Consider the following 27,379-nt stretch of genomic DNA (forward strand, 5'->3'; position numbering starts at 1 on the left):
CCACTACCAGCTTGGCCTCCTATCTGTTTGTCACTGTGTCTTAACCATACATAGCAAGTCTCGCGAACATCTCATAAACTTCCCATTCACTATCCTTCTGTAACAAATCAGCCCTGACATTTGTCTCTAACAGCTCCCCCCATTTGCACACTCTTCTTCACCTCTCCTCAACACTGCTTCTGTTGCCTGGAATTTATCCCAGGTACTTAAAATAATCTACCTACATTATCTAAACTCTATATTTTAATAGTACAATCAGCAGAGTCTTTATTTATCCAGGTAATGTTTTTACACATTCAGTATTCAGTCTCTCTACTAGTCCTTTTACAGCAACATTACATGTAGCACCATGGCAAATCATTATTCTGTATTATACTGTATTACAGTATCTAATGGTTACATTAACAAGTAAACAGTAAACCTACTGGTAGTTTTTACATGGTTGAGCCAAAGAAATGTCTCAATGATTCTGAAAGGACAAGGTTTCTTTAAGCATCTTAATGCAAAATGTTTTGGACACTGGACAAGCTGTGCTACAAGCAGAGACAGTTTTAAGTTTGACATCTAGAGCTTTGAAAAACATCTACAGCAGGTTTTCAGAACAACAGCTCACCTTTGCACTGCAGGCCCTGCCTGAAGAGGCCTTTGAGCAGCTTCTTGCAGTGCTGGCAGACAGTAGGCCGGGTGTAAGAGTGAATCAGGAATGTGTGGGGAACTTTGACTTTTGACAGTAAGATCTTGTCAAGCTCAATGGGACGGCCAACATATGATTGTGAGCTGGATCGCCGCTCTCTACCAGGAAAGTAATCTAACTGGTTCTTCTGCTGTTGGGAGAAACAAGCAAAGCATTTCAAAGTTTTTCATACGTTTCTAGTTTTTGCCAGTGGACCTGTTTTCCATGATAAGTCACACTTAAAATGATTTTTTATGGCAGCAGATTTAGAGTTTGGTTTCTCAGCTCTGGGGTTACCGTTGCCTGCAAGAACTATATGATAAATAGACTAACAGATGGGAGAATGAATTGCACAGTATAATTTAACTTGGCTGTCTGTATTTCTATGTAAAAAGATGGGAGGACTTACCTCCATGCTAGGACTGACTGGAGACTGGACAACAAAAAAAGAACAAAAAAAGTTACTTCAACATTTCTGAAAAACTGTGTTCCACAGGTCTGTGCTTTTGTACTGACCAATAAAGCATCATCACTGTAGTGGGGAGGTGAAGGCTCAGCAGAGAGCGGACGCCCGGTGTTGATTATCCCGCCTGTCAATGAGACATTGGAGGGACGACGCCTCCTCACCCCGCTGCAGTTGTTGGGGATCTTAAAGGCACAGCGCTTGTGGTAATTCAGACCACAACCTGGAGAATAGGATAGTGTCTCTTTTTAAAATTTTACCTCAGCCATAATGTTCTCATGATTTCATCTTATGGGAGTAGGATATTTTACCTTCACATTTAAGTCCTTGGCGTACAAGTCCCCACAGCATTTCCCCACAGTGGTCGCAGAAGGCTGGAGCTCGGTACGAATGGACAAACAGGCAGTGTGGACGAATCTGGAAGTCCTCTACTGTGGCTGAAGCTGTAGAAAATTATAAGATATAAATGAATTCCAACTACAAGTTTTTGTGTCTGTCAAGTAAGGTTATATGTGTACTAGGGGGTTGATGCACTTAAAAGAGTTGTAGTTGCACTTATTGAAAACTGAAAAAAGTTTAAGTGTAAGTAATAAAATAGAAGTATAGAAGGGTCAGCTGAAATGTAAATCTGAAATAAAAGCAATGACTTGAGCTTAAATTTCAGGTAAAGTGTAGTGATGGGATTTCCGGATCTTTTTAGAGAACCGGCTCTTTCGGCTCGGCTCACTAAAAAGAGCTGGCTCTTTCGGCTCCCAACTGGCTCTTCAGGTTGTTTTGTTGCTTTAATTAATTAATTATTGACAACAATATAAAATTATTCACAAAAGGAATTACTAATGTAAAAAAAAGTGGTTTTATTTATATATGTTTATATATAAATATATACGGTGGCCCCCAGAGACAAAACACGTACAAACTCCAAAACACATTTCTAGCGTTAACTGAACTTCCAAAACAGAGCTACCTAGATCACTTAAATTACACAATTGAAAGCATATGTGTATTGTTTGTGTATTTATACACAAGCACTCATATGTATTCAAATAATTTTAAAAAAATGTTAATTTTTGTTACTACCACACACCAAATCCGGTCGTTGATACTTCCTGGCTTGTGTGGCCACTAGGTAACAAAGCTCAACACTGCCCCTAGCATCCTGGAGCACTTCTGTTGTGTTTTGGAGTTTTTACGTGATTTGGAGTTTTTACATGTTTTGAAGTTTTGTGCTTTGTCTCGAGGGGCCACCGTAAATATACTTTTATTTATTCACTCCACATAAAATTTAATAAATAAATCGTATAATACAAAAACCAACTATTTACATTTCAACTTTAACTATTTAAATTTTCAGCTTTTTCCTTTTAAACAAGTTTAAAGTGAAACAACACAAAACACTGCAAACCACAACACAATTAAATATAAATATGAAAAAATATGAAAACAAAAAGAACATGCACATTCTCTGTCATATGGGCCTGCATGAATAAACTTTCTGAATCCTTTATCATCTGCAACTGAAAATAGTTGCGGATGATTACTATACCTTTCTAATGTGACGTTGTTGTCCCTGGCTCTTTCTCTCTCTCTCCCTCCCGCTCTGTTCCTGTGCTACTGCGAGTGTAACTACCGCCCCTCCCCCCTCTGCCCAGCGCAAAGCACAAGGCTCATATACGGAGTGAAGCGGGAAAAAAGTGTGTGTGAGAGAGAGGGTGAGAGAAAGGAAAAAAAAACCCATGGCTCCCAAAAAGGAGTCGGCTCGTGTTGTCCATGTCAAAGTGTCGGCTCTAAGAGCCGTTTCGTTCCCCATCACCAGTAAAGTGTAAACATGACAAAAACTTTAGGGCAGCTGGTGCTCAGGAGGTGGCAAAAGTTGTTCACTATTCAGAAGATCGGTGGTTTTAGTCCCTGACACTTACAGTGCACACATCAAATTGTCCTCAGGCAAGTAGAACCTCAAATTGCACTTGTGAGGGTAACACATTACACACTAATGAATGGCTGTACATATGCATCAGAAATCATATTACAAAAGTTTTTCAAATATTTGCAAAACAAAAACATTACGTGAAATGTAAGTGCTTAAGAAACTGAAATGTCAGTACACACTGTACTTTCATATTTGTGTTGAACTGTTTCAGTTAAAAATAAAGGTTAAAAGAAAGAATAAATATATTCTTTCTTAAACATTGTTTACTTCTTTGTGTATTAACTAAGGAAGTAAAAGTGACAGTTAAAAAAAGAACTGCAGATAAACCTGGAGATTCATTAAAACATGGGTTAAGAGTCACTTGAAAACATATAACACAACATAAAATGTAAAACTCGGAGAAGTGGAAAAGTGAAGACAAATGGTGTGTGAATGCACTGAAATTAATGGGGTTTAATCATAAGAAGCTGAAATGTGAGCTGGACTGTACGCTGTTACATCACCTGAAATCCATTTTCACATGTCAGCTATGAAGTTTGCAGTTGAAGAGAAAGTGTCACTTCAAATGAAGGATAAGCATAATTTTTTAAAGGGATTTCTACGATAACGACCTGAGATGTACCTGAGTCAGTGTAAGTGGACATTATACATTATACACACACTAAATGTGATGTTGTCTGCCAAAGTGTCATTAGACATATCAGCAGTGAAAGCAGCTGAAGTGTTGCATGAAATGAAAAAGTGTACTGTTCTTTAACAAACACGTTGCAGTATTTAGTGATGAATTTTAGCGATGAACTTACTACTGTATTGTACCGTAACTATCAATACTCATGATACGTAGTAAAATTATGTTCAGTGGTTTAGTGTAAGGACTGGGAGCAGTTACAGTACATTTTGAAACTCCATTTCTGACATTATACATATGAGTCATTCCACATTTCAATAAACAGATGAAACCCTTTTTATACACATTGCTCTATGGTGTACTTGAGAGTTCAAATGCACTGCAACTTAGGAAAACACCAGCAAATAGAAAAATGCTGCAAAAGCACACAAATCACAACAAAAGTTAAATCAAAAAGTTGGATCAATAAAAGTAACTTTCAGCAAAATCTCACAAAACACAACTTAAAGAAAGTGACGAAAGGATTACACTGATACATGGTTAAGAAAAGCAGAAGCTTCATCAGTGTTGTAAGAAGCTGTTTAGTATTAGCTTGTCATTTCCACAACTGTTTCGTCATGTTATTGTCTCACCTAAAACACTTCTGTTGTGTTTTTTTTAAGGTTTTTTTTTAAACTATGTGGTGTTTTTTTTCTTTTATTCAGCTTCCATAGTGTTTTTTTTTCTTATTTCCAATGATTTTATTCAACTTCCATTTTCTTTAATGTCTTTCTACAGCATTTCTATTTGATGGTGTTGCAGTGCATCTGAACTGTCACCAAAACATTAGTTTTTCCGACTTGAGAACACTCCATAAAGTTATGAGCAATTTTCCCACTTAAAGGATAACAATATTCAAATCAAGGAAAACTGAAAGTGAAAAATAAGAACATTCCAACATAATAGCAATCCTGAATGTTAGACTTTTAATCACTGCTGACAAACCAATCTGTGGCACCATATTTTCCTCCACATTTTCCAGTGTTTCTCCATGCTTTTAATTTTATTTCAGAGATGAGCAGCTGCTTATCTGGGGTGACTGGGCTCTTGGCCACAGCAGCCATCTGAGCCCAAATATCCTCCAGCTGTTTTGACAAAAACCCAGTTGGGTGTACAGGCAGTGCCGATAACCCCTGCTGTGACACTCGTAATGTCAAACAAAGAATCAGTTTTTGCTGTTTTTATAATATCACAAAAACAAACAAAAAAAAAAAAGACAATGAAAACAGGGGCAAAGTGAATGGGATTTCTGGTAGAAACAGCTACTGACTCTGCAGCTTTACATTTAAAGTTTTTAAATAGAAAGCATTAAAGCTCACTTTGTACTACAGTCATTGGCACCAAACTACTGATTCAGACTTAGAACTGGCATGTGTAGCTCCAAAGGAGTTTGGTAGTAATTCAAAAAAAGAAATTAAAACAGAGCGCAATTTAAGGAATGCAAACTTTAGTCAGTAGCTGCTGAGTCTACAAACAGCCAACTTTGGCCAATCAGCTCAACATAAAAACTAGAAAAATGTAATTGTAATATTTACAACTTGTTTTTGCCTATTTATTGGATTAAATATGTGGGTGAGAAATGTGAAAAGAAAGTCTCAGAAATAAAGAAAAAAGAAATACTGAAAAAAGATAAACCAGATAAACCAGAAACATTTACCACTCAGATTTTATTTTATTTTACTTTTGTACTTCTGTCAAAGCTTCATGGGTAACTGAGATTACCCATGAACTGGGATTAATAGTTACTTATAGTTTAGACTCCATTAAATTTCTTGTTTCTTTGATTTCTTTTGACATCTGATATTTTTTGATTTTGGAGCATGTACAAAGTTTTACTTTTAGTGTTCTTATACATTTGAGAAAAAGACAAGCCACATTTCTAAAGCTTGTTTCATGCTAGACCTTATTCACATATCTTCACATTAAACCTTTTTTTAAGGATTGAGTGGGTGTGTAAAGCCTGTGCTTGATTAACATTTCCCATTACACCTGTTAGGGTGGAAAAATGTTTATCGTTATTTAGATTGTTAACGCCTGTTGGCTCAAAGAGTATAGGAACTTTGACATTTTCGTATTAGATTGTATTTTACAAAAAGTTAACACATATTTTTGAAACTTGTTATACAAGTCAGATTCCCAACTAAGAAAATAAAAATTTCCTGTAAATAACGTAGTTGATAAAATAGATATTTATTTATTCTAGATGTGTCAAATTAATATGATAATAATAGCGTTGCATTTGCCACACTGACTGGGAAAAAAAAAGAATACATTTAAACCTAGAAACACTGAGGCAGTCAATGCGACCCTGATAGAAATCCATGTAAAACGCTGGGTTTAACATGCACCCCTGATAGTGTAGCAAAACATGATATAACAGGAGCCATAAGTAAATATATAGGGGGCTGTGGTAAAAGATGAAAAAACCTAGCCAACTTAATTGTGTCTTCTTGCTTGACTTTCTCAATGTTTGTACAAACCAAATTCAACAAATTCCTACTTTAAGTTGATGAGATAATAGGTATTATGGTGTTATCATAGTAAACTCCAATAATCTATTTTCTAATCTGTTGTCTATTAGTTTTAATACTATCAGTGTAAATTGGCAGCAAATCAGAACCAATTATGAAATTATCTTTTTTTTCTACATTATTAACACACTGCATATAAATTTTCAATACTGCCAGTGCATGGGTTTGGATATATCATGTATTCTGTCTGCTGAGACTGATTCAGTCAGATGTAATTCTGTAAGAAATTTATTGTTGAAATGTGCCACATATATGTTATATGTAATAACCTTACTTATTGTTTATTAATTGATTTGCTTTTTTTCTGCCTGAATTCTTTCTAAAAATGTTGTGAATTTGAGAAAGGAGTAAACATGGAGGATGCTTGTAAAGATGAAGTGCATCAAACACACCTAATTGATTACATGATGACGAATACATAGAGGAAGAAGGCACATTTTGTAGAGGATTGGATGCTTCTCCTGTATAGGGGTGTGGGTGGATGTAGAGTTGGAGACACGGGTGTTGGGATCCTGACTTGAATGGCCTGACTAAAGCAGATTTTGTTCAAAATTCCAAAATATGACAGGACACTTAACCACATACATCTGTCAGCACCTCTTCAAAGGACTTTCCTGTAAAGACAGTCTGCCAAGGTGATCCATCTCCCAGAGAAAGTGTGTAGGAACTGAACTGGCTTGTAATGGCTGGCAACAGGTGCTGATTATACAGATATAGGTGGAGTAGCATTATTACCGATGTGAGTGTTCAACCTGTTTGTACTGCAGGACAGTCAGATCTGTCAGACCTAAGACTACGGATGGAAGTGAACCAAATCTAAATGGAAAAGGTGACTCATGGTTTTCACACGGTTTTCTAACACATTTTGAGTTAAGCCACCTTTGCCTGCAGTCTGATCAAGAAGTGAGTTGTCAATTAACAATTTCACCAAAGATCTGTTCTCTGATCACTTCCTTTTCCCCATGCTGTTAAATTTACATCGTTCAACATTTCAGCATCACTACAATTGTCCAATAATCAACCTTCCTGGGTTCCCAGAGCCAGTTGGTTTCCACTCCATGCTGTTTCTAATTCATTGTGATCTGTCGCTCCTTTACACCAGCTCCTCCTCATCCATGTTGTCTAGAACATCTCATCCAAACTCTCCATGAACCATCTGCTTACTCTGCTACACTGCCACCAACGTTTAGTGTCGGGGGAGGGGGCCCACTTACTATGGTGTCTCCATAATGTTGCTTCTCCTTGGCGTAATTGCCAAAAATACTTGGATGTCAGAGCTTACTCTTTTCTCCCAAATTATTTCACCTTGACGAAAATCATAACTGCTGTAATGCAAACTTTTGCTAGTAGGAGTTAGTTAAAGGAACTGTGTGGCTCCCTGAGATTTTTCGGGATAACAGTGGAGCTAAAAGGAATAGTCAGTATCAGGTTCTGATACACACACACACATTTGTTAGTAGATACTTGGAGCGCCACATGGGATTTGTTGGAAAAAAAGGAAAACTACAGAATATATTCAACTAGCCGGAGATAGAGGAAGAGAGAAGAAGGGAGGGAGATAAACAGAACAACAGAGACAAAGACTAATGAATGGGTTGTTAGTGGGTATTTTGTAAATGTTTTGGAGGTAGGAGAGGCTCTTAGTGGGCACAGATGGACTGAATGTCTTTTAAGTTGGCCAGCAGGCTTGGCAAGGCAGGATGGGTAGTTTATGGTACACAGTTTTCGGTCATTTTCTTTCTTTTTCTCTCTCTCTGCATGTATTTCCGATTCTCTATCGCCTTTTCGTTTTCGTTTACATACACACACATTAACACACCCACACACACAACCCCGCACACACACACACACACACACACTCGGCCTGTGTCGCGGTCCTCCAGTAGAATACAGCTCTGATTAGACATTCTGCTGTAGGAAATTACCTCCATTTATTCAAATTATTGTTTATGGCTTTTGTTTGGAGGGCCAACATACGTCTGGATGTGTGAACAAGCTCCCAAACTGTTATTATATGCTTCAGAAAATGACTTATGTGCATGTGTGTGCATGTATTTGTGTGTTTGAGTGAGGTTTCCTAGGTAGCCCTTGTTTGGATATAAATGCCTGTGTTTATGGCTGTGTGGTAGAATTAGGAGTGCTCGTTGCTAACTTGTTATCCTACAACTAGAAAACAAACACTGCAGGGGAAGAAAGTGTAGACCAGCGGCGGTGGCATAAGCAGGTGCGGTGTGTTAAGTTTACTTTCATGTGTTTGCTTTCATATGTCAAAATAGGCTGTATGTACAGTAAAATAAACATTTCAGCACCCTGCAAATAAAACAAATAAAAAAAAAAAAAAAGATGTGGAGACATTTCATTCAATAACTTTTGCTGGTGCTGTGTTCTACTTTTGACGCTGTTACTGCTCACAGAAGAAATATGTCATGAAATTGACCCAGGGATGTTTTGCCTGCTAAGAGTCAACATGACAAGATATTAATTAGCAAGCAGCTAAAAAACTGCTCTTATCTGTAGCAATAAGAGCTGCTTTTCACAGTTTCAAAACCTGAAAGGCCAGCAGGCTCCAGGTAAGGCAGAAAACCGGGCTCATGATTGTTGCAACTGTTCAAGGATTAGAGACTGAAAATGCCGGCTCCTAAAGGTCAGCAGAAATGTCTGAGCTGTTGTACGTGCCAGCATGTGATAGCACAGTGAGCATTTTCATTCATTTTCTTTCCACACTTGGCTCCATGCAACTTTGTAAACAACAAAAATTAATCAAGTGGAAAGATTACAGTTTTCACACACTGGAAAAAATCCAGCACATATTACAGATGCGCAATTACAAGGGGACATAACATGATTTCCATGAAGTGATCTATTAATAGCAACTATACTGAAAATGGTCCAGATGTCCATGAGAAGCTGATGTGGAATGAAAGATGAGCCAGATTGAAATCAGAAAAAAATGTAATGACTTACAGTATTATAGGTCCTTGAATGTACCATGACTTGGCAAGTTAAGAAAATAATAAAAAAAATGTAAAACAGCTTTACCACAAATGCAGCTAAATGCTGGACAATAAGCTTAAGTGTCTGGGTGGACAACTATGGAGATCTTGCTCACTAAGCTTTAGTGCTTTTGTTTACTGTAGATTAATATAATGGACAAACATAATGGTACCATTATATTAAAAGAACAGTTACTCCCTGTTCTGTGACCTGGTATGAAACACAGTTCCTTAGGCTTGAACTATGGCACGACTGGGGGCTAATTTTGGGTTAGATGTGAGGTCATTAAAGGTTTTTTGCTTCGCTTCGTGTACCACCCGAGCCTTTATTATTGTTTTAGTCCACCCCTGCTTACTATATGACAGAACATGCATTCTGTTGGAGTTTGCATCTCTGTTTTGTGTTAATTTCCTGTTTGTTTCCACCACATTTTCAGCTGTTGCTGAGACTGGCACGGAGCTGTTAACAAATGTGTTTTTAACTGAGTGGCAGCATCCTGACGGAGGAGGAGAGAGAGAGAGAGAAGTTAAAGAGGACTGAGTCAGAGAAGGGGAAGGTACGAAGGATTAGTCAAACATGTAGGGTGTTGTAAACAAGATGGAAAATACCAGGCGTGAATGCTAAAAGATACAAAAAGAAAATGATTATTTCACATCATTAGTGCTTAATTCAGCTGGCAACTTTCGGTGCTTCCGTGTCTTTAAATGCTTGAATGTCATCTGTTGCGTGTATGTATTTGTTACACTTTAGGACCTTTTCCAGTTCCAATTTATTATTTTCAGCTGAACTGCATGTCACCAAGCTTTAGAGCTTTTGTTGTAACTGACACTTTCAGCACCTAAAGTTCTTTCATTGCTTCTGTTTCAGCAAGCAGTTCCTTTGTGTCAGTCCTTTAAATCTGGTACAATTATAACACAATAATTTACCATTGAAATGGATATTACACTACACTACAAGTATTAAAGCTAATTTACACAAGCCCTACTCTGAAAAACTGTCACAGAGTTAACACTGTCTGTGAAGCTGGATTTAAAAGGTAAATGTTTAAAGTTTCCGTTTTTCAGCCCATGTCTAGCGGCATGTTGTGTGAGTACAAAGTGTGATTTCCCTGGTTGGTTGGCTGGTTGCTGCTAATAGACTTACTTTCTTTTATGCTAGCTAACTAGTGACAGAAGTGATAATTCAATGCAAAACAAGGAAAATAAAACTAAAAAGCAGTCTAAGGGGGTCACTGGTACTCAGTGTTGGGTAAGTTACTTTAAATAAGTAACTTAGTTACATTACTAGTTACTTCTATCAAAAGTAACTCCGTTACTTCAAGTTACTCGTTACTTTCAAAGTAACTAGTTACTAGGGAAAGTAAATTTGGTTTTACTCAGAATTCTCTTGTTAATGTGTTGCTTCCATAACTTTACCAGTCTTCTAGCTTGCTTACTTGCCACAAGTGCCCTGTGCCACCTACCAATAGAAAGGAAAAAATAATGTGCATATTTCTACGAGAGAAATCCCACACCTGGACCATCATTGACCGCTGCCATGATTCTAGCCTACGTCACAGCATGATGTGCGCTTTTTACATCCAACACAAAAACTGCAGTCGTGGTGCTTTCGATTGTACTCAGAACTCGGAAATTCTGCCTTCCGAATAGGAAGATGTAGGTAACACCAGACTGAAGATGGGCTGCATACAGGGCTGGTTTGGGACAAAAAATTGGCCCGGGCTTTTTGACTAGCCATTATAGGAAAAATCATAAAGCCTTTGAATGAAAACAAACGCTGTTGTGACAGTGATGTACACTGTTTTGATGGTATATATGTATCAATCTATCAATCGTTTGTTGTAAGATTCAGATAATTATTTTTTAAAAGTGAGACATTTTAAATGAGAATAAGAAAGAAAAGTATTTCTTTGTGCCCCTCTCTCCCTGTTAATGCCCTAATTGCCCCCCCCCTGGCAAAACTTTGCTAGATCCGGCCCTGCACAGTTACCAGCTGTCAGCTACATAAAAAAGGATCCTGGTGTATTTGTTTCTCAGAAACAGAGATCATCTTCATGTTTCCCTCTCACCAAATATCCAAACCGACATCATGACCAGCAGGTTTACAGCTGTGGCTCCAGCAAACATCAGCTGATAATAGAAATTAATATTAAATAAACTCTAACAACAGCTGATCAAGCTTAAACATGCTGCTGTTGTTTAACGCGACATCGGCTGGTTTCCTCTTTCTGGCGCAAAGCGGGCGATAAACAAACAAGAGAGAAAAGCCGATCAGCTGATCATTGATCAGTTTTCATGATTGAAGTAGAAACAGGAGAGGGAGGGGAGAGAATGAGAGAAGAAGAGGCAGCTGTGCAGCTCCACCTTTGTGTCTTTTTCATTGTAGCTGAAGTACCGGACAAACTGTGTTCCTTTTCACCTCAATACGAAACGCGTAATATTTTCTCTGAATACGAGACGATTCTGTTTTTTACGGGACGGTTGGCAACTCTAATAATTAACCTTATGAACAAAATAAAGTTCAACGGTTCATCATTAACTTCATAGCACCCACCCAGCTGTATAGAAACTCCATCATGCTAGCTAGTACGCAGTACGGAAAAAGTCAGCACAACGAAAATAAACTCCACCTAAACTTGGTTTATATCTGACCCAGATAGACTGCAGGTCATAACTTCTTACCTGAAGTTCAGTTCACACTCGGACCGATGGCCGCCTCGGGTCTCTCATCCACCTGCTGGCCTCCACCACTTGCTAATGTTACTGAATCTGTGGAAGCTCCGCGATAGCCACCACCCGAAGTAACGAATAACGACCATATCTAAATCCCAATAACGATTAACACGTTCCTGATTTTGGCATAATAACTAGTTACCGTGCTCGTTACCACAATAATAACGTAGTTACTGTAACGCATTACTTAATAACGCGTTATGCTGCAATGAGTTTTATATTAAAAAACAATGCCATACTGTCCACCCTCACTCTGTCCCTTAAACAGTAAGTGATTCTTCATTGTTGGCTAGCAGCATTGAAATGGCACAATCTACCTGTTAGCCACAAGTACTGTGTGGAGAAGAGCCTGTTTAAGTCAGATGCTTTTGTAGTTCACCAGACCGACCACAGATCCCAGTGGCACAATCAGCTGGCCACTAACTATAAAGAGATCGCTTCTCAGACAAATATATTTTCTCACTTTGCATCCATCCTTTAAACTGCTTCCATATTGCTGCCAGGGTAGGATATTATCCTTGGAAGCATGTTTGATTTCCTTCTTGTCCATGCCCCTTTAAAAAGACTGACCCTAAATGACACAACTGTTGCCTGCAGGTGATTTATGCTGTAAGGTAAAGGCCCTACAATAATACAGACAAAAACAGTCAACAATCATATGACACCCTATAAGCAAGCTTTGGTGACTGTAGGAAGGAAAAACTCCAGGGGAACAGGAAGAAGCTCCGGCAGAACCAGGCCATTTGGGGCAATCTGCTGCCAAAAGTTGGGGATCATGGGAGGAAGACAGAACAAAGACAGTGCGGAAGAGAGCTTGAGATGAATAATAATTAATGATTAAATGTAGAGTGGTGTAAAAACACATATTGAGTGAAAAAGGTAAGAGAGAAACACTCTTGGGAAGCCTCCGCAGCCTACACCTATTGCAACATAACTTAGTAATGTATCTTTATCAAAAAGGAAACTTAAAACCTAATCTTAAAATACTCAGAATACTGATGCTAAGACTGATGGGGAATACTTTTCCACAGAATAACTTTTTTTTTAAATCCCCATCCATCCCATCCATTTCTTTTTTTCCCCCACTTACCAGTCATGACAACAGCAGGCTAATCATAGAAGCTGAGACTTCCTTCCTCCTACACATCTCCAGGTTATCTGGGGAAATGGTGACACATTCCCATCCCAGCTAAGAGATCTAATCTCTCTAGTGAATCCTGGGTCTACCTCAGGGTTTCCTTCCGGTAGGATACCTAAACCCTCAACGAGAATGTACCCTGGAGGAATAACATGCAGACTCCCACCTAAAAACCAGCAGTTTCCGACTTTGATTGATAACATAAGAAAAAAAAACCCCTATGTGACAGTGGAGAGCATATTTAATTACTTATTACATTTTTTTATAGATGTTCCTTCAAGATAAATCACAACCATGGATGAAAAATGGGAAAGGGGGAAAACACTTCCAGTAGGGAGCTGGTTGCCAATCTTTCCTTGATAACCAAAAACTATTTGAACCTGCTCCCAACTGTTAACAGATTGTGGTGCCAGTCATAGATTTGCATTCATTTTTTACAGTGTAGATTTGATTTTTTTTTTCATTCCTTTTCTTTCTCTGTTACTTTCTCTATGTTTGTCTTGTTTAACTTTGGATGCCATTTTTTCAGTGCATACATTTCCTCTATTACAATGTTGCTAACACCTGTTTTGCACTTCTTTGGCTTTTTGGGGGTTTTTTTATCTTCAAAAGTTTGTGCACATATAGTATGCTAAGTACAGTGTTAAAGTACACAATATATAATTTGTTATCACCATTAAAATTTATTGTTAAAGAGAAGCTAAATTTGTAGACAAAGAGAAAAATGTAAACATATTAATTAAAGCAAACACACACAAATGTAGACAAACGATATGCAAATGTTCGCACATACTACAGTTGATGGTGAAAGAAAGGCAGGAAATTAGGGAGAAGCAGCTGTCGGGCCATTAGCATAGCATCGTGTGAACACCTGAGTCCTGAGCTGGATGACAGCCAGAAAGACAAGCCTAATAAAGAATTCTCCAAAATGAGATAATCATTACACACATCTGGACATTTTTTAATTCATTTCAGGCAACCAGATTACACTAACAGTACATGCTGTTGTTGTTGAACATGGAGCTTGCTTTTTTTGCTGTTGTTCTTTTTAATAAGGCAAGTGTGTGTGTGTGTGTGTGTGTGTGTGTGTGTGTGTGTGTGTGTGTGTGTGTGTGTGAGATAGATTATTTTGGAGACATAGTACAATACATATGTTTCCACAGGTACACTATGGGATGTCAGTTTCCCTGTGGGGCACACAAACATTTCCCCAAAGAGAGACTAAGTTACACAGTCTGAGTAAGAGAAGTTGGAAAAACTTAAGAACACATGTAGCTCTAGCTTATCGGCAGGTTAGAATAGCTTTCAGTTAAGATTACAGTTACAGCATGGTGACATCTAGGTTAGAAGAGAATGATTGATGCCAAGGCAGCTTTAATATGACATGAGTTATTGTTAATCTCTGGCTCTTTTCCACAGTGTGTCTTTTGTCCCATCTTCCTCCCCTCACCCCCACCATGCCGGTAGATGTCTGCCCCTCCCTGGTTCTGTCAGAGGTTTCTTCTTGTAAAAGGGGAGTTTTTCCTTCCCACTGTCACCAAGTGCTTGCTCAGAATTGGTTGTCTGATTGTTGGAGTTTCTTCTGTAGTATATAAATAAAGAGGGCATGTCCACACTAATATGTTTTTGTTTGAAATCACATCTTTTTCTCTACGTCTTGGCCTTCCGTCCACACAGACGGCATTTTTGGTCAAGGAAAATGCAGCGCATTGAAAACGCTCTCCAAAGTGGATACATTTGAAAACGCCGTTTTCGTGTCGCAGTGTGGACAGCAACCCCGGAGCCTTTTCGAAAACGATGATGCATTTTAGTCATGTGATGCAGTCATGAGACCAATTAAACTAAGATAGCGGAGGGCATTATACAGCAGTTGGTTTGTTTGCTCTCAATTTTGGCAGCCCTATTAAAGATTAATATCAGTCTGTACATGCTCCAGATAGCTTTTCTTCAAGTTCTTTAATTCTCACTCACTTTTGCAACTTTGTACTTTTGTGTTACTCGCAGCAACAACTCCACTTCGTTCTTAGTCCATTTAAAACACTCTGTGCTTTTCCTCAAAGTTTTGCAGCAATGTTTCAAAGAGCCAGAAAGTAAATAAACAGCAGACAGAAATGAGGCAGGTCGAATCGTCTTGCGCTTCACGCATGCGCAGTACTGGAATGTAAACGTTTTCGGCTGTTTCAATGTGGACGCACAACTCTGTGAAATTGACTAAAACGATAATGTGGACGCGGAGTGTTTTCAGACGAAAACGCTGTTTTCAAATTTATCCGGGCTAGTGTGGACTTGGCTGCATTCGATTTGATTCTCCAACTCTGGTGTGATGGTAGAAGCACTGTGTTACATAAATTCTAGGAACATTTCATTATAGCATAAAGCTGATTAAAATTTGTGTTTATTTGTGGTAACCCTTCAATGTTTGGGCCATGAGCTTCTAGTTGGATGTGCTCAGAAAACAGCCAGTGATCTTGTTCCTTACCTCATGACGTAAATATTGCCATCGTATAATACAGAGTGACTGTTACATGGGACAAAATTCCCAGGGGTACAGTCATTTATCTGTCTGTCCTAAGCTCATTGTTACTGTGCTCACATGACTCTTAAGCTCCTTCACACTTATAATTTTATACTCCTCCTTGCTTTTACCTGACAGTATGGCTTCCACCAAGTCACCCTCCTGGATCTGAGAAGCAGAGCGCAGTAGCTGCAGCACGTTGTCTGATGTAGGATCATGACGGAATAGGAGGATCTTCTCGTACATCCCATAGAAGCCGCACTCTGGTAACTAACAGAGACAGAAAGGCATATTATCTCAGCAAAATCTGTATTTCAAAAAAAGTTATGTTAGTTGTAACTACGTCTTTTTCATAATTGCTAATATGGGGATTTGTTGATCGTATAACCATTCTTTATCATAGTTTTGAGTAACTTTGTACTCATTGCATATCTGCATTTGGTCTAGTATGTCCACTTTTTCTCTTTATAACAGTTTTCTGTTATTTTCTCCTTATGGTCATTTCATGTGGGTATTTTGTGTCTCTGTACGAGCTTTTTATCTGTGCACAATTGGTTCCTGCACAAAGCTGTGAATCAGGACAATGTCATCAGTTGACTGCTCTGAAAATAAAAACATTTTACACACAGACTTTTAAAATAGCATGAGCCTGTCTTTCTACTGCGATCACGTCAAAGTAAATTCAAATTTGAGAGAGCTGATGAAAAGAGACAAAAAAATGAAGAGTAGTGACGCAGAGAAAGAGAAGAGCTTTGATCTCTATCAACAGATTAATAATAGACTGAGATTATCATCAGAAGGAGATGGACAGACCGATCTCACCAAATAAATTAACACAAATACAATGATGTTGTAAATTTGCAGAGACAGAACTCTATCAAAGATATTCATGTTCCTAATTGTGTTATGATGATATAATAACAAACAGCAGCCTGATAGTCCTCCTACTATTTGACAGTAAATTTGATTCAAATCTACTACTTTTAATTCAAACTGCTACATTTTTGACAGGCTTCCATTTCAGGAATACAAAATCTGTATTAAAGCTGCATATATTATATCATATCAACATCATCTATTACTGGAAAACAATGTTACTTTTATTTTGAAAGTTTAGTTTCTGCTAACTATCGTCTCTTTTACATATCATGTGACGTTGTGGTAGTGATGGATGGCATTCGGCTGTTTCCATTGTCAGATCAAACTCCAACTGCCTTAAAGTGCTATTCCCACTAACTGTACTGCTACCAGTTCTGCTGGAAACCATGCAGGCCATGAAATTGAAAAAATTAATAATAATAATAATTAATAATAAAATAAATAAAAAGGACCAAAGCAACGAGAGACTAGGGGCACAAATGTATGAGTAAGAGATGCAAAGTAACCACAGAGAAACACACAACAAAGTGGAATAGATATGAAACCCAACTCTAGAATCTGTAGCTGTTCTTTCTATTTCAGTCTTTGGTTCCTCTCTGGTGGGTGGGGGGCAATTCACAGGTCTGTGCCCAGGGACTATCTGTCTCATAATCACTGGATACAGAAGACGATAACACTGCAGGAGAAGTTTCAGATGTTTCACTTAAATCGCTAAAAGTGTTGGAGTTGCCAAAGTGCTAAAAGGTGTTAAAATCAGTAAGACTTCAAGCCTCGACTCTACATGGAGTTGTCACTTTAAAAACACAAACAGAAGATTAATTGCTCAAACTAGTCCCCACAAAGACAGGTGTATGTGAGCAAACGCACAAACGCAGCCGAGTGTAACCACAGGAAGTTAAAGGTGCAGTTCGCTGTTATGTTAAAGATCGATGAGGCACTGCTGAAAGGAGCAACACATTGACCAAGTGTAGAACACCACTGAGATTGTTATCGACCACAAAAACACACAAACACTCTTCCACGGTAGAAGAAGACACACACACCATAGCATACAATAGCATACATGAAAACAAAGATTTATATCAAACTTCTATTTTTTTTTTTTTACATACGTCACTTCCATTGCTACATATATGTGGTCAGACCAAATCAAATTTTTTTAAGATACCACAGCACTGAAATGTGATTGAAAGCATCCATTTTTTCCAGTTATGTGGTTAGGAAGTCATTGTTTTCTTTCTTTCTCCTTATAAATTATAAAATTATGAATTCAGCATATGTATAAGAATTACCCACGAGTGCCATACACCTTGTAGTATTCATTTTCTTCTACTCTTGGATCTGTCTGGTAGTCAGAAAACTGAATATTTGATGTACGACGTGGAAGTTTTATTGGAGTAACCTACAGTTAGTGTGTCACTGCAGCTACAGCTATTTTTCTGCCTTTTCTTTCTGGCTCCTTCATGATCAGAAACTTGTCTGTGTGAGCAAATATCAGAGAAGGACAGACACTGTATATTTGTGTGTTTTTTGTGCACTAGATTTTGAGTAGCAGTGAGTAAGGATTTGGCAATGGTATGAACTCCTTATCCATATTTAAGTTTTGGGAGTGAAAATAAAGTCACACAGCGGCACTACTACCTTGGTAAGTAATGTTAGTTTTTATTTTTTCTAAATAAGCTCTAAAAATACTGGAATGTTGTGTCCCCCTGATTTTACTCTGAAATTTCCACCTATGGTGGAGGCTATGGGAGTACAGAGAAGTTACTGTCATTCCCAGAAAAACACTCTGATATGGACATGGTCATGCGCTCAGGCGCTGCTGTTAACATGAGCCTCAGTCTATAGAGTGACTCAGAGTGTGTCAAAACAATATTGGCGCACCATTACAGCAGCAGCAGCGGTCAGAATGAATAAAGGTGGGGAGGATTCCCTGCATTCATATCATTTACACCAAATTATCCAGTTTTGATGAGCCACTGCCCTCAGTATATTCTTCTTGGCCGAGTGTGTTCTTCTTCTACAGCAGTCCATCTTTAGTGTCCCTTGTACCTGAATTACTGTTAACATTCTAGTCATTATTGTTTGACTTCTGCCATCAACAAGATATTTTGCCCACATTAGCATCACTCCTTGAAGCTGACATGCAAGAATTAGCAGTTTCTGTCACCCTAAATGATGAATTTCAAGGACAGCAGTAGGAGAGAGAAGGGTGAGGAGAGGAAACAGAGAGGAAAGAAGTTGAAAATGAGGTACATAAGAGCAAGAACATAATAGAACAAAAAAGTGGAGACGCTTTATCATACTGCCCTGAACCTTCCTTTCGATCAGCACGCTTGCATCATTATGTGTGTGTGGTGTCACCATAGCAGCGGTGTCGCCGTTGTTGTCATGGCAACAGGAATTCAGGGCCGATTCCTTTCCATCTCCTCCAGCTCTCTTTATCCAATTCAGCTCAGTTCAAGACTTCCTGTGCTGAATATGTTGAACTACAGCATCGTGGATGCTGGAGCCTGACTGACTGTTCTCTTAACATCTTGTTGTCCAACAAATATCTCTAAAGCAAAATAAAATTTCTTAAATTAAGAACATGTGATAAAGGTCCTGATGTCACTTCCTCTATAATTTTCGCCATGAGCTTATTTTATTTCCCCAAATTTTTAAGGCATGTATTCTCATTTTTCTAATCTCTTTACTCCAGACCATGCCCTGAATCATTGTTCCAATTTTTAGGACTACTGATGTATTGGAGTTAAAGTACTCCTCACTATCAGATTCTGAAGTAGAAGTTAATGTTTGTATATACTGAAAAATGCTAATTTGACAGTGAATTAAACTTAGCAGAAAAAATATATATTTATGAATGAAAAACTGATTCAATATTTTGGTTTTACATGATATGGGCTCACCACCTGCAGGAGGAATCATAAGGGTTGGGTGCAGTGTTTGGTTGCAGCCATTGAGGGTCAAACTTTGGCAATACGATCCCCAGCAGAGAAGGAAGGAGTCTTAGGTAGTGTGTGAGGTTAAGAGTTGGATTTACCTCAACACACAGCATGGGTTTTAGAACCAGTCTCCTAGAGGAGGGGCTGGACTTTGTTCTAGTCTGAATTTTCCATCAGTGAAAATTCTTGACATTCTTGCTGGCGCCCGTGTAGTAATTGTCAAACCAGTAGGCAGACAACAGAAGTGAAGGTAGCCGTCAAGCTAAATGAGTCTTTGGTGTGGTACTCAACAAAAAGATATTCAACCAAGCAGTGTGCAGCTCTTACAGTAGCCGAATCACAAGCCGAATCAAAATAGTAGGGGTTCAGTGAGGCCATGGAACAAGACTTTCGGTCAATCTTGAAGCTTCCATCCATCCATTCTCTTTTACTTATCAAATTCAGAGTTGGTGGGGGCTGGAGCCTATCGCAGATGCCATAGGGTGAAAGGCAGGGTACACCCTGGACAGGTCGCTAGTCTGTCACAGGGCTAACGCAGAGAGACAGACAACCATTTTCACTCACATTCACACCTATGGGGTATTTAGAATCACCAATTAACCTACGCCCATATGATGAAATCAGAGTACCAAGAGGAAACAGAAAAGCCCAGCAAGATGATAGATTCAAAACTAGGGCCTTCTTTGTGTGAGGCAACAGTGCTAACCACCACAGCAGCGTGTTCCCCTGGTCTCCAAGCAATTCAGGGAAATTATCAGGTTATTCCGAAGGGGAATACAGTTCTCTAATCACACAGTATATAATGTGTGCAGGGTGCTGTTAACTTCAACTCAGGAAGGTCAAAGGGATACTTTGAGGATCTCCTCAGTTCTTCTGTAGCAGAGGCGGAGTCTGGAGATGAGGTGGGTGATTTGCCCATCACTGGAGGTGAGGTCACTGAAATCGTTAACTCCTTGGCAGAGATGGGCAGTAACGCGTTACTTGTAATGCGTTACTGTAATCTGATTACCTTTTTCAGGTAACGAGTAAAGTAAGGGATTACTATTGCAAAAACAGTAATTAGATTACCGTTACTTTCCCGTAGAAACGCTGCGTTACTGCGTTACTAAAACCATGATTTTTTTGCAAGAATGTCTCATGACAGTGACGTAAGCGAGTGCGACGTTCGTGACAACAGCTGTGTGCAGATCAACAGTGGATCATATATATCGAGTTAAAACTAATAAAACAAGTTTTAAAAAGGGACTTTTCCATTTGTTTACATTTTGTATGATGGATTATGTAGAAAAAGTAGAATTGGGCTGAAAGATCTATCGCTTTATCACCTATTCAGGTTGTAAATCGTGTTTTTAAAAGGTAACTAAGTAACTAAGTAATTAATTACTTTTTAAAATAAGTAATCAGTAAAGTAACGGGATTACTTTTTGGGGGGAGTAATCGGTAATTAGTTACTGATTACTTTTTTCAAGTAACTTGACCAACACTGCTCCTTGGTAGCAGAACCCCTTGGGTGGATAAGGCTCACTCTAAAGAGTTCATAAAGGTCCTGGATGTTTTAGGGTTTTCCTGGTTGATACCCCTTTGTGATATCACATGGAGATCTGGGGCAGTGCCTCTGTATTGGCAGACTGAGGTCATAGTTCCCATTTTTAAGAAGAGGGACTGGAGGGTGTGCTCTGCCAAACCACACTACTCAGCCTCAAGGTGTATGTCATAGTACTGGAAAGGAGAGTCCATCTCTTAGCTGAACCTTGAACTCAGGAAGAGCAATACAACTTTTATCCTGGCTGTCAAATGCTGATCCAGCTCAGTGTCCTCTCGAGTGTTTGTGGGCGTTTGCCCAACCAATCCGCATGTGTTTTGCGGACATATGACTGCATCTCTCAGGGGATCCTGTGAGAGATACTTCAGGACAATCAGATGTCTTGGTTGTTGTTACAATCCATTCAGTCCCTATACAACCCCATAGCTTGGTCCACATTGGCAGCAGTAACCCTGAATAACCCAACTGCATTCATAACTTTATAAACAAAGGCTGGATGTGTTTGAGGAACAAACACTGCAGTGTGCTACCTGTTCTTTTTCAGCAACTGACATGTTTTTCACAGCCGTTGTAGGTTCAACTGTTTAAACAAAAAAGCAAAAATAAAACCAAACCAAAAAGTTTTATCAATCAATAGGCCAAAATTTGTCACAAATACTGAATGTAGTACTTTAGTAAGTTAGGTTCAGCTATGCCCCATAATAAGCTGGTTACCTATCCAGGATGTACCCCACCTTTTTCCCTATGACAGCAGAAAAAGGGCCCAGGACCCTCATGACTAAATTGGATAAGTGGTTAAAAAACAATAACTCATGGATCCGATCCATGGACTCATGGATAGATCTTTTTTTTAATGGAAACTGTGTCCATCTTGTCTAATCAATATATCAATATATAATGTCTACTTAAAAATAACAGTTATATATTTTAACTGAGGTCAGTCAACCCATCCATTCTCTTCAGGTTATCCTCATCAGGGTTATTGACATAAGCCCATAAGACAAGAGGCAGGGTATATCATAAACAGGTAGCCAGTGTGACCCAGGGATAACACAGACAACCATTCACACTCACAATCACACCTATGGACAATGTAGAATCAACAATTACCTATCCCCACTTGGGAAGAACATGCACACTCCACAGAGAAAGATCCCAGTCACACGGTGAAGTCAAACTCAGAACTTACTTGCTGTGAGGCAACAGTGCTAACCACCGTGCCTCTGTGCTGTAAAGATTTTATGATTAGGCAGATGGGCTTAAAAAGCCGTACCAGAAAGGGGTATACCCTTTAGTCCAGCATGTACTTAATTAAATATAGAAATACGTATCTATTTTTATCTCAGCACAAGAAAAAAGCACAAGAATGATCAGTGACATTAATATCAACTGAATCCTGTTAGGTTAGCTAATTCTAAGGACCTGCTGTCACTGAGCCATCACTGATATTATTTAGTTATTTTATTTGTGATGGTGCTGCTAAGGAACACGGGGGTGTTAAAAGAGCCCATGGATGCTGTTACATTTGAACATAAACACAGCAATCCATCCTTATAACATAATGAGGACAAGAGTAGGCTGTCACTATAAAAACAGAACATGAACATCTTCAAATGTGCATGTACTTGTTTTACTTGTAGGAACTTGAATCCATATGTGGAACTCGACTTCAAAGTCAACCCAATGCAGAAAACTACATGTGTGGTATTTATAAAAATTAATGTTCCTGCAAAGGTGAGTAAAATCTACAATTAGCTCCTTAACAACACAACAAGACTGCTATCAAAAATGATTTAAAGTCTCAGTCTAAATGCATTACTATTTGTAAATTTTGTAAACAATTTAAAGTTAAAACTTAATAGCAAATAAGTATGAGACATCTAAATAGTCTAACGTGTAATTTGGTTGCTTACGTGCCTATAAATAATATGAATAATATATGTTAATCAGATTATGCACCACTGCATGATTTTCATTTAAAAAACAAAACAAAAAACAAAATATTTATTTTTTATAAAAGGGCATCAGACCAGACCCATGGCAGTGTGCATATGCACATTATCAGGTTAAACTTTGTCCAACAGCTTTTTAAAAGATTTCTACTTGATAGTGAAAATTAAATTTTACAAAACACAAGAATGATCGGTTACAAATGTGAAAAAAAAATAATTTTTTTAAAATAATGGAAGACAAAATGAGATGAAGAGAAGACGGAAGAATAAAGAGGCATGAATGGATAAATAAAAAGTAAGGAGATGAAAGAGAGCAAGAGCGAGGACAATGACATGGACAGAAAACACACATACATCTGTTCATCTTCTGTCTCATTCAAAGTGTGTGTGTCTCATAATGGCCCTCAGAAGGACACTTCACAGCTGCAATCATCATCAGTTGCCAGGCAACAAGGAGAAACCACTACCGACAGAAACACAGCACACTCGGCTTCATTATTATTGTTACAGAGTGGCAGAGGCGCGTGTGTGTGCGTCCATTGTGTGTGTGTGTGTGCATGTGTGTGTGTCTGTGGTATATGGTAAGAAAACCAATCCTTGGTGAAACCCAAAGTCTTTTCTGGCATGCTATATCATAATGTTCATAGAGCTGTTCATTACATTACCATTGACCACAGTGCATGGTATGTTTTTGAACAAGACTGAAAAAAACGTTCATACCAACATCACTTTTAAACTGTGCAGACTGTGGTGCTATGCTGATGCTAATATAACAACTTCCCACATAGCAAGTAGGTCTGGCCCGAATCTGGTATCAAGCTGGCACTGCTGGCTGACTTCTGGCATGATAAGACGTATGTCATCCAGATATGGGCCAGGCCTGGCATAGATGGCACTGTCTATGTGATGGCATGCCACATCTGGCTCGATTGTGGTTTGGGTTATGTGGCCCAGTCTCATAGAAAACAGGCCTCTGGCATCAAGCTGGCACTTCTGACTGACTGGTGTCATGGCAGAGTGTATGTCAACCAGATGTGCGCCAGGTCTGGTAATGACACCACTGTTTATGCGATGGCATGCCATATCTGGCCCGATTATGGTTTGGTTTATGTGGGCCAGGCTCATAGAAAACAGCTCTGGCTGGGATCCGGCATCAAGCTGTCACCTCTGACTGACTAGTGTCATGGCAGGGTGTATGCCCAGATGTGGGCCAGGTCTGGCAATGATGCACTATTTATGTTCCTATTTTAGTTAGAAGACCCAAATGCCATGTTGCAATACTATACTGCTATGGTAGCCTACGTTTCAAATGCAGATTTGACAGGTTTGTGAGTGTACACTTTATCCAAAACCTAGTGACGGTTTACTCATCTTTGCCAGTGGGTGGCTGTAACTCAGGAGGTAGAGCAGGTCACCTACTGATCGGAAGGTTAGTGGTTTGATCCCTGGCTTCTCCAGTCTGCATGTCGTGAGTGTGAATGTAGTTAGGAGGCACTCAGTTAAGAGAAAGTGTGTGGTTGGGTGAATGTGGTATGTTGTATAGAGCACTTTGAGTAATCTGGGAGACTCGAAAAATGCTATATAAGAATCAGTCCATTCACTGTCTGAACAGAGTTTCGTCGTGTTACTTTTGCACTATTACGCACGTTGTTATTACATGGCTTAATTAAGGTACACATTAGGCTGACATTTAGGGCCAGAGCTGAAACTGCTCTGGGCCAGCACAGGGCCAGCAGTGTGTCTGCAACTGGCCTTGTGTGGGCCACCTTTCGCAAACCAGATCTGGGCCCCCAAAGGGCCCTCATTCTTTGTGGTATGTGGGCCATGTGTAAGCACATTGTCTGCCATCCTTGTCCATAGTCTTATTACATCCCGTATTGATTACTGTAATTCCCTCCTATTTGGTCTCCCTAAAAAGGTCCCTTCATAAACTCCAACTTCTTCAAAATTCTGCAGCTCGGGTCATAACTTGCACTCCGTTAAGTGCTCATATTACCCCAGTTCTTCAGCAGCTTCACTGGTTGCCCATAGAAGCCAGGATAAATTTTAAAATCTTACTTCTTGCATACAAGTGTATCCATAAATCTGCTCCTTCATATTTGTGTGACCTGCTCCATATCACCACTGTTTCCCGCACTCTCAGATCATCATCTGCTATTCATCTTACTGTTCCGTCCTCACACCTTATCACTATGGGGAACAGAGCTTTCAGTCGCTCTGCTCCTCGGCTCTGGAACTCTCTTCCTCCTGCACTAAGAAATATTGACTCCCTCTCCGTATTTAAGACACAGCTCAAAACACATCTGTTTAAACTGGCTTATTCGCTTTAATGCTGATTTTATCTGTTGTCACGCTCTGTTTTGTAATTTTAACTTATTTTATGTATTTTATGACTATTGTTCCTTTTATTAATTGTGTTTTTTGTAAGGTGACCTTGGGTTTCTGAAAGGCGTCCTCAAATAAAATGTATTATTATTATTATTATTATTATAAAATCCCACATAGCAAAATTGGCATGGCCCAGACCTGGCCCACACAATATGCTTACACATGGCCCACATACCGCAAATAATGAGGGCCCTTTGGTGGCCCAGATCTGGTTTACCAGAGGTGGCCTACACATGGGCCAGCACAAGGCCAGTTGCAGACACACTGGTGGTCCTGTGCCGGCCCATGTGTGGACTACCTCTGGCAGACCCTGATTTGGGCCACCAAAGGGCCGTCATTCTTTGCGGTATGTGGGCCATGTGTAAGTTGTGTGCAGCCACGGGCCAGTTGCAGACACACTGCTGGCCCTGTGCTGGCCCAGATGTCAGCCTAATGTGTACCTTAATCAAGCCATGTAATAACAATGTACCGGAACATAACAGTGCAAAAGTAACATGACAAAACACTGTTCAGACAGTGAATGGACTGATTCTTTTATAGCGCTTTTCTGCTCTCTTGGATTACTCAACGTGCTCTATACAACATGCCACATTCACCCAATCTCTCTAAACTGAGTGCTTCCTAACTACATTCATACACATGCAGACTGGAGGAGCCAGGGATCAAACCACTAACCTTCCGATCAGTAGGTGACCTGCTCTACCTCCTGAGTTACAGCCACCCACTGGCAGAGATGGGTAAACCGTCACTAGGTTTTGGATAAAGTGTACACTCACAAACCTGTCAAATCTGCATTTGAAACGTTGGCTACCATAGCTGTATAGTATTGCAACATGGCATTTGGGTCTTCTAACCCGATCCTAGTTCTAGCAACATTCTCTTTCCCTTTCTGAACTCATCTGAATAAGCGCTTGCAGACAAATCAGATCTTCACTGTCAATTATTATGGAATTTTTACTATTTAACATAGCCAGAACATATAATGTAATGTAATTGTAAGGCATAAGTACATTCTAAGACACCTGGAAGGTAACATCTACTATACTCCAAAACTATGGCAAAATGCAACCTAACTTTTCTTACACATCTTAAGCATCTTAAACATTTTGTTAGTCAGTTGAAATAAACTGAGTGCTTAAAAACACACATTCAACAAGCTTAAAAATAGAGAAAAGCAATTGTTTGACCTGAGTCACCACAAATATTATTTACTCTAACATCAACCTAAGACATAAAAAGACCATTATTGTATTCCCACTTTAACATTATTCCTGGTAAATACTGAATTGATAAAGTGACTCTGCTGCTGAAATGATGAAATGCACTATAGAAATAAAACACAAAATTCAACTGGTTCCTCTATCACAAGTCATATTTTTATCACAACAGAATGTCATTGTGCATGGCATATTACTCTCATATTATGGACGTTTATTACTAATGATCAGAGTGTTGGGGTCTCACTGTTGAAAGTAAGTCTATTACTGTTACATTACTTCCACAGTACTCCATAAAATGACCTGCAACCCATTGTCACATAATTAATAATGAGGACATATTTATGATCTTTCTTTTAGTTTTTGTTATCTATGAACACAAAACTGACAACAAAATGCACAGTTAAAAATCATCCCACAGTGATTCTACTGGTAGAAATGGAGGCTACAATGCTGCAAGCCTGACTGCTCATCACTGTGTTTATTACTCGAATTTGCCTTAGTTCCTGGCTGCTGGGGCCAGCATACATTTAGCTATAACATCCCTGTAGGTTTTTCACTAGCTTTTTGTTAGCATGCTATCTGCGCAGATGTTTGCAAAGAATTGTGTTAGGAACACAATGCAATTGTTTTTGTCCTAGAGGCAGTTTGCACTTTACCATTGCATTCTTGTTCTTTTGTGCAATAAAAATAAAAGTACTGTCTGTATCTCTACTCCCCAAAAACTGTAGCTCAGCTCATACAACCCAGTGCACAGGAAGAAAAAACTTTGTAACTTTCTGTCAACAGTTACAATTTTTTTGTCAACAGTTACA

At 39.0% G+C, this 27,379-nt stretch overlaps 1 protein-coding gene across 1 annotated transcript in view; it reads right to left on the reverse strand.

Annotated features, from left to right (window-relative positions):
• prkd1 (protein kinase D1) overlaps positions 1 to 27,379 on the reverse strand; it is a 69,619-nt gene that overhangs the window by 36,463 nt on the left and 5,777 nt on the right. Inside the window, exons 2-6 of the mRNA XM_026151870.1 lie at positions 15,772 to 15,910; positions 1,448 to 1,579; positions 1,190 to 1,359; positions 1,083 to 1,106; positions 614 to 824 (exon numbers count right to left, since the gene is read on the reverse strand). Of these exons, the coding sequence (XP_026007655.1) occupies positions 614 to 824; positions 1,083 to 1,106; positions 1,190 to 1,359; positions 1,448 to 1,579; positions 15,772 to 15,910 (676 nt within the window). The remainder of the gene's footprint in view (positions 1 to 613; positions 825 to 1,082; positions 1,107 to 1,189; positions 1,360 to 1,447; positions 1,580 to 15,771; positions 15,911 to 27,379) is intronic.

The sequence above is a fragment of the Astatotilapia calliptera genome, chromosome 19 (genome assembly GCF_900246225.1).
Source record: "Astatotilapia calliptera chromosome 19, fAstCal1.2, whole genome shotgun sequence".
Lineage (NCBI taxonomy): Eukaryota > Metazoa > Chordata > Actinopteri > Cichliformes > Cichlidae > Astatotilapia > Astatotilapia calliptera.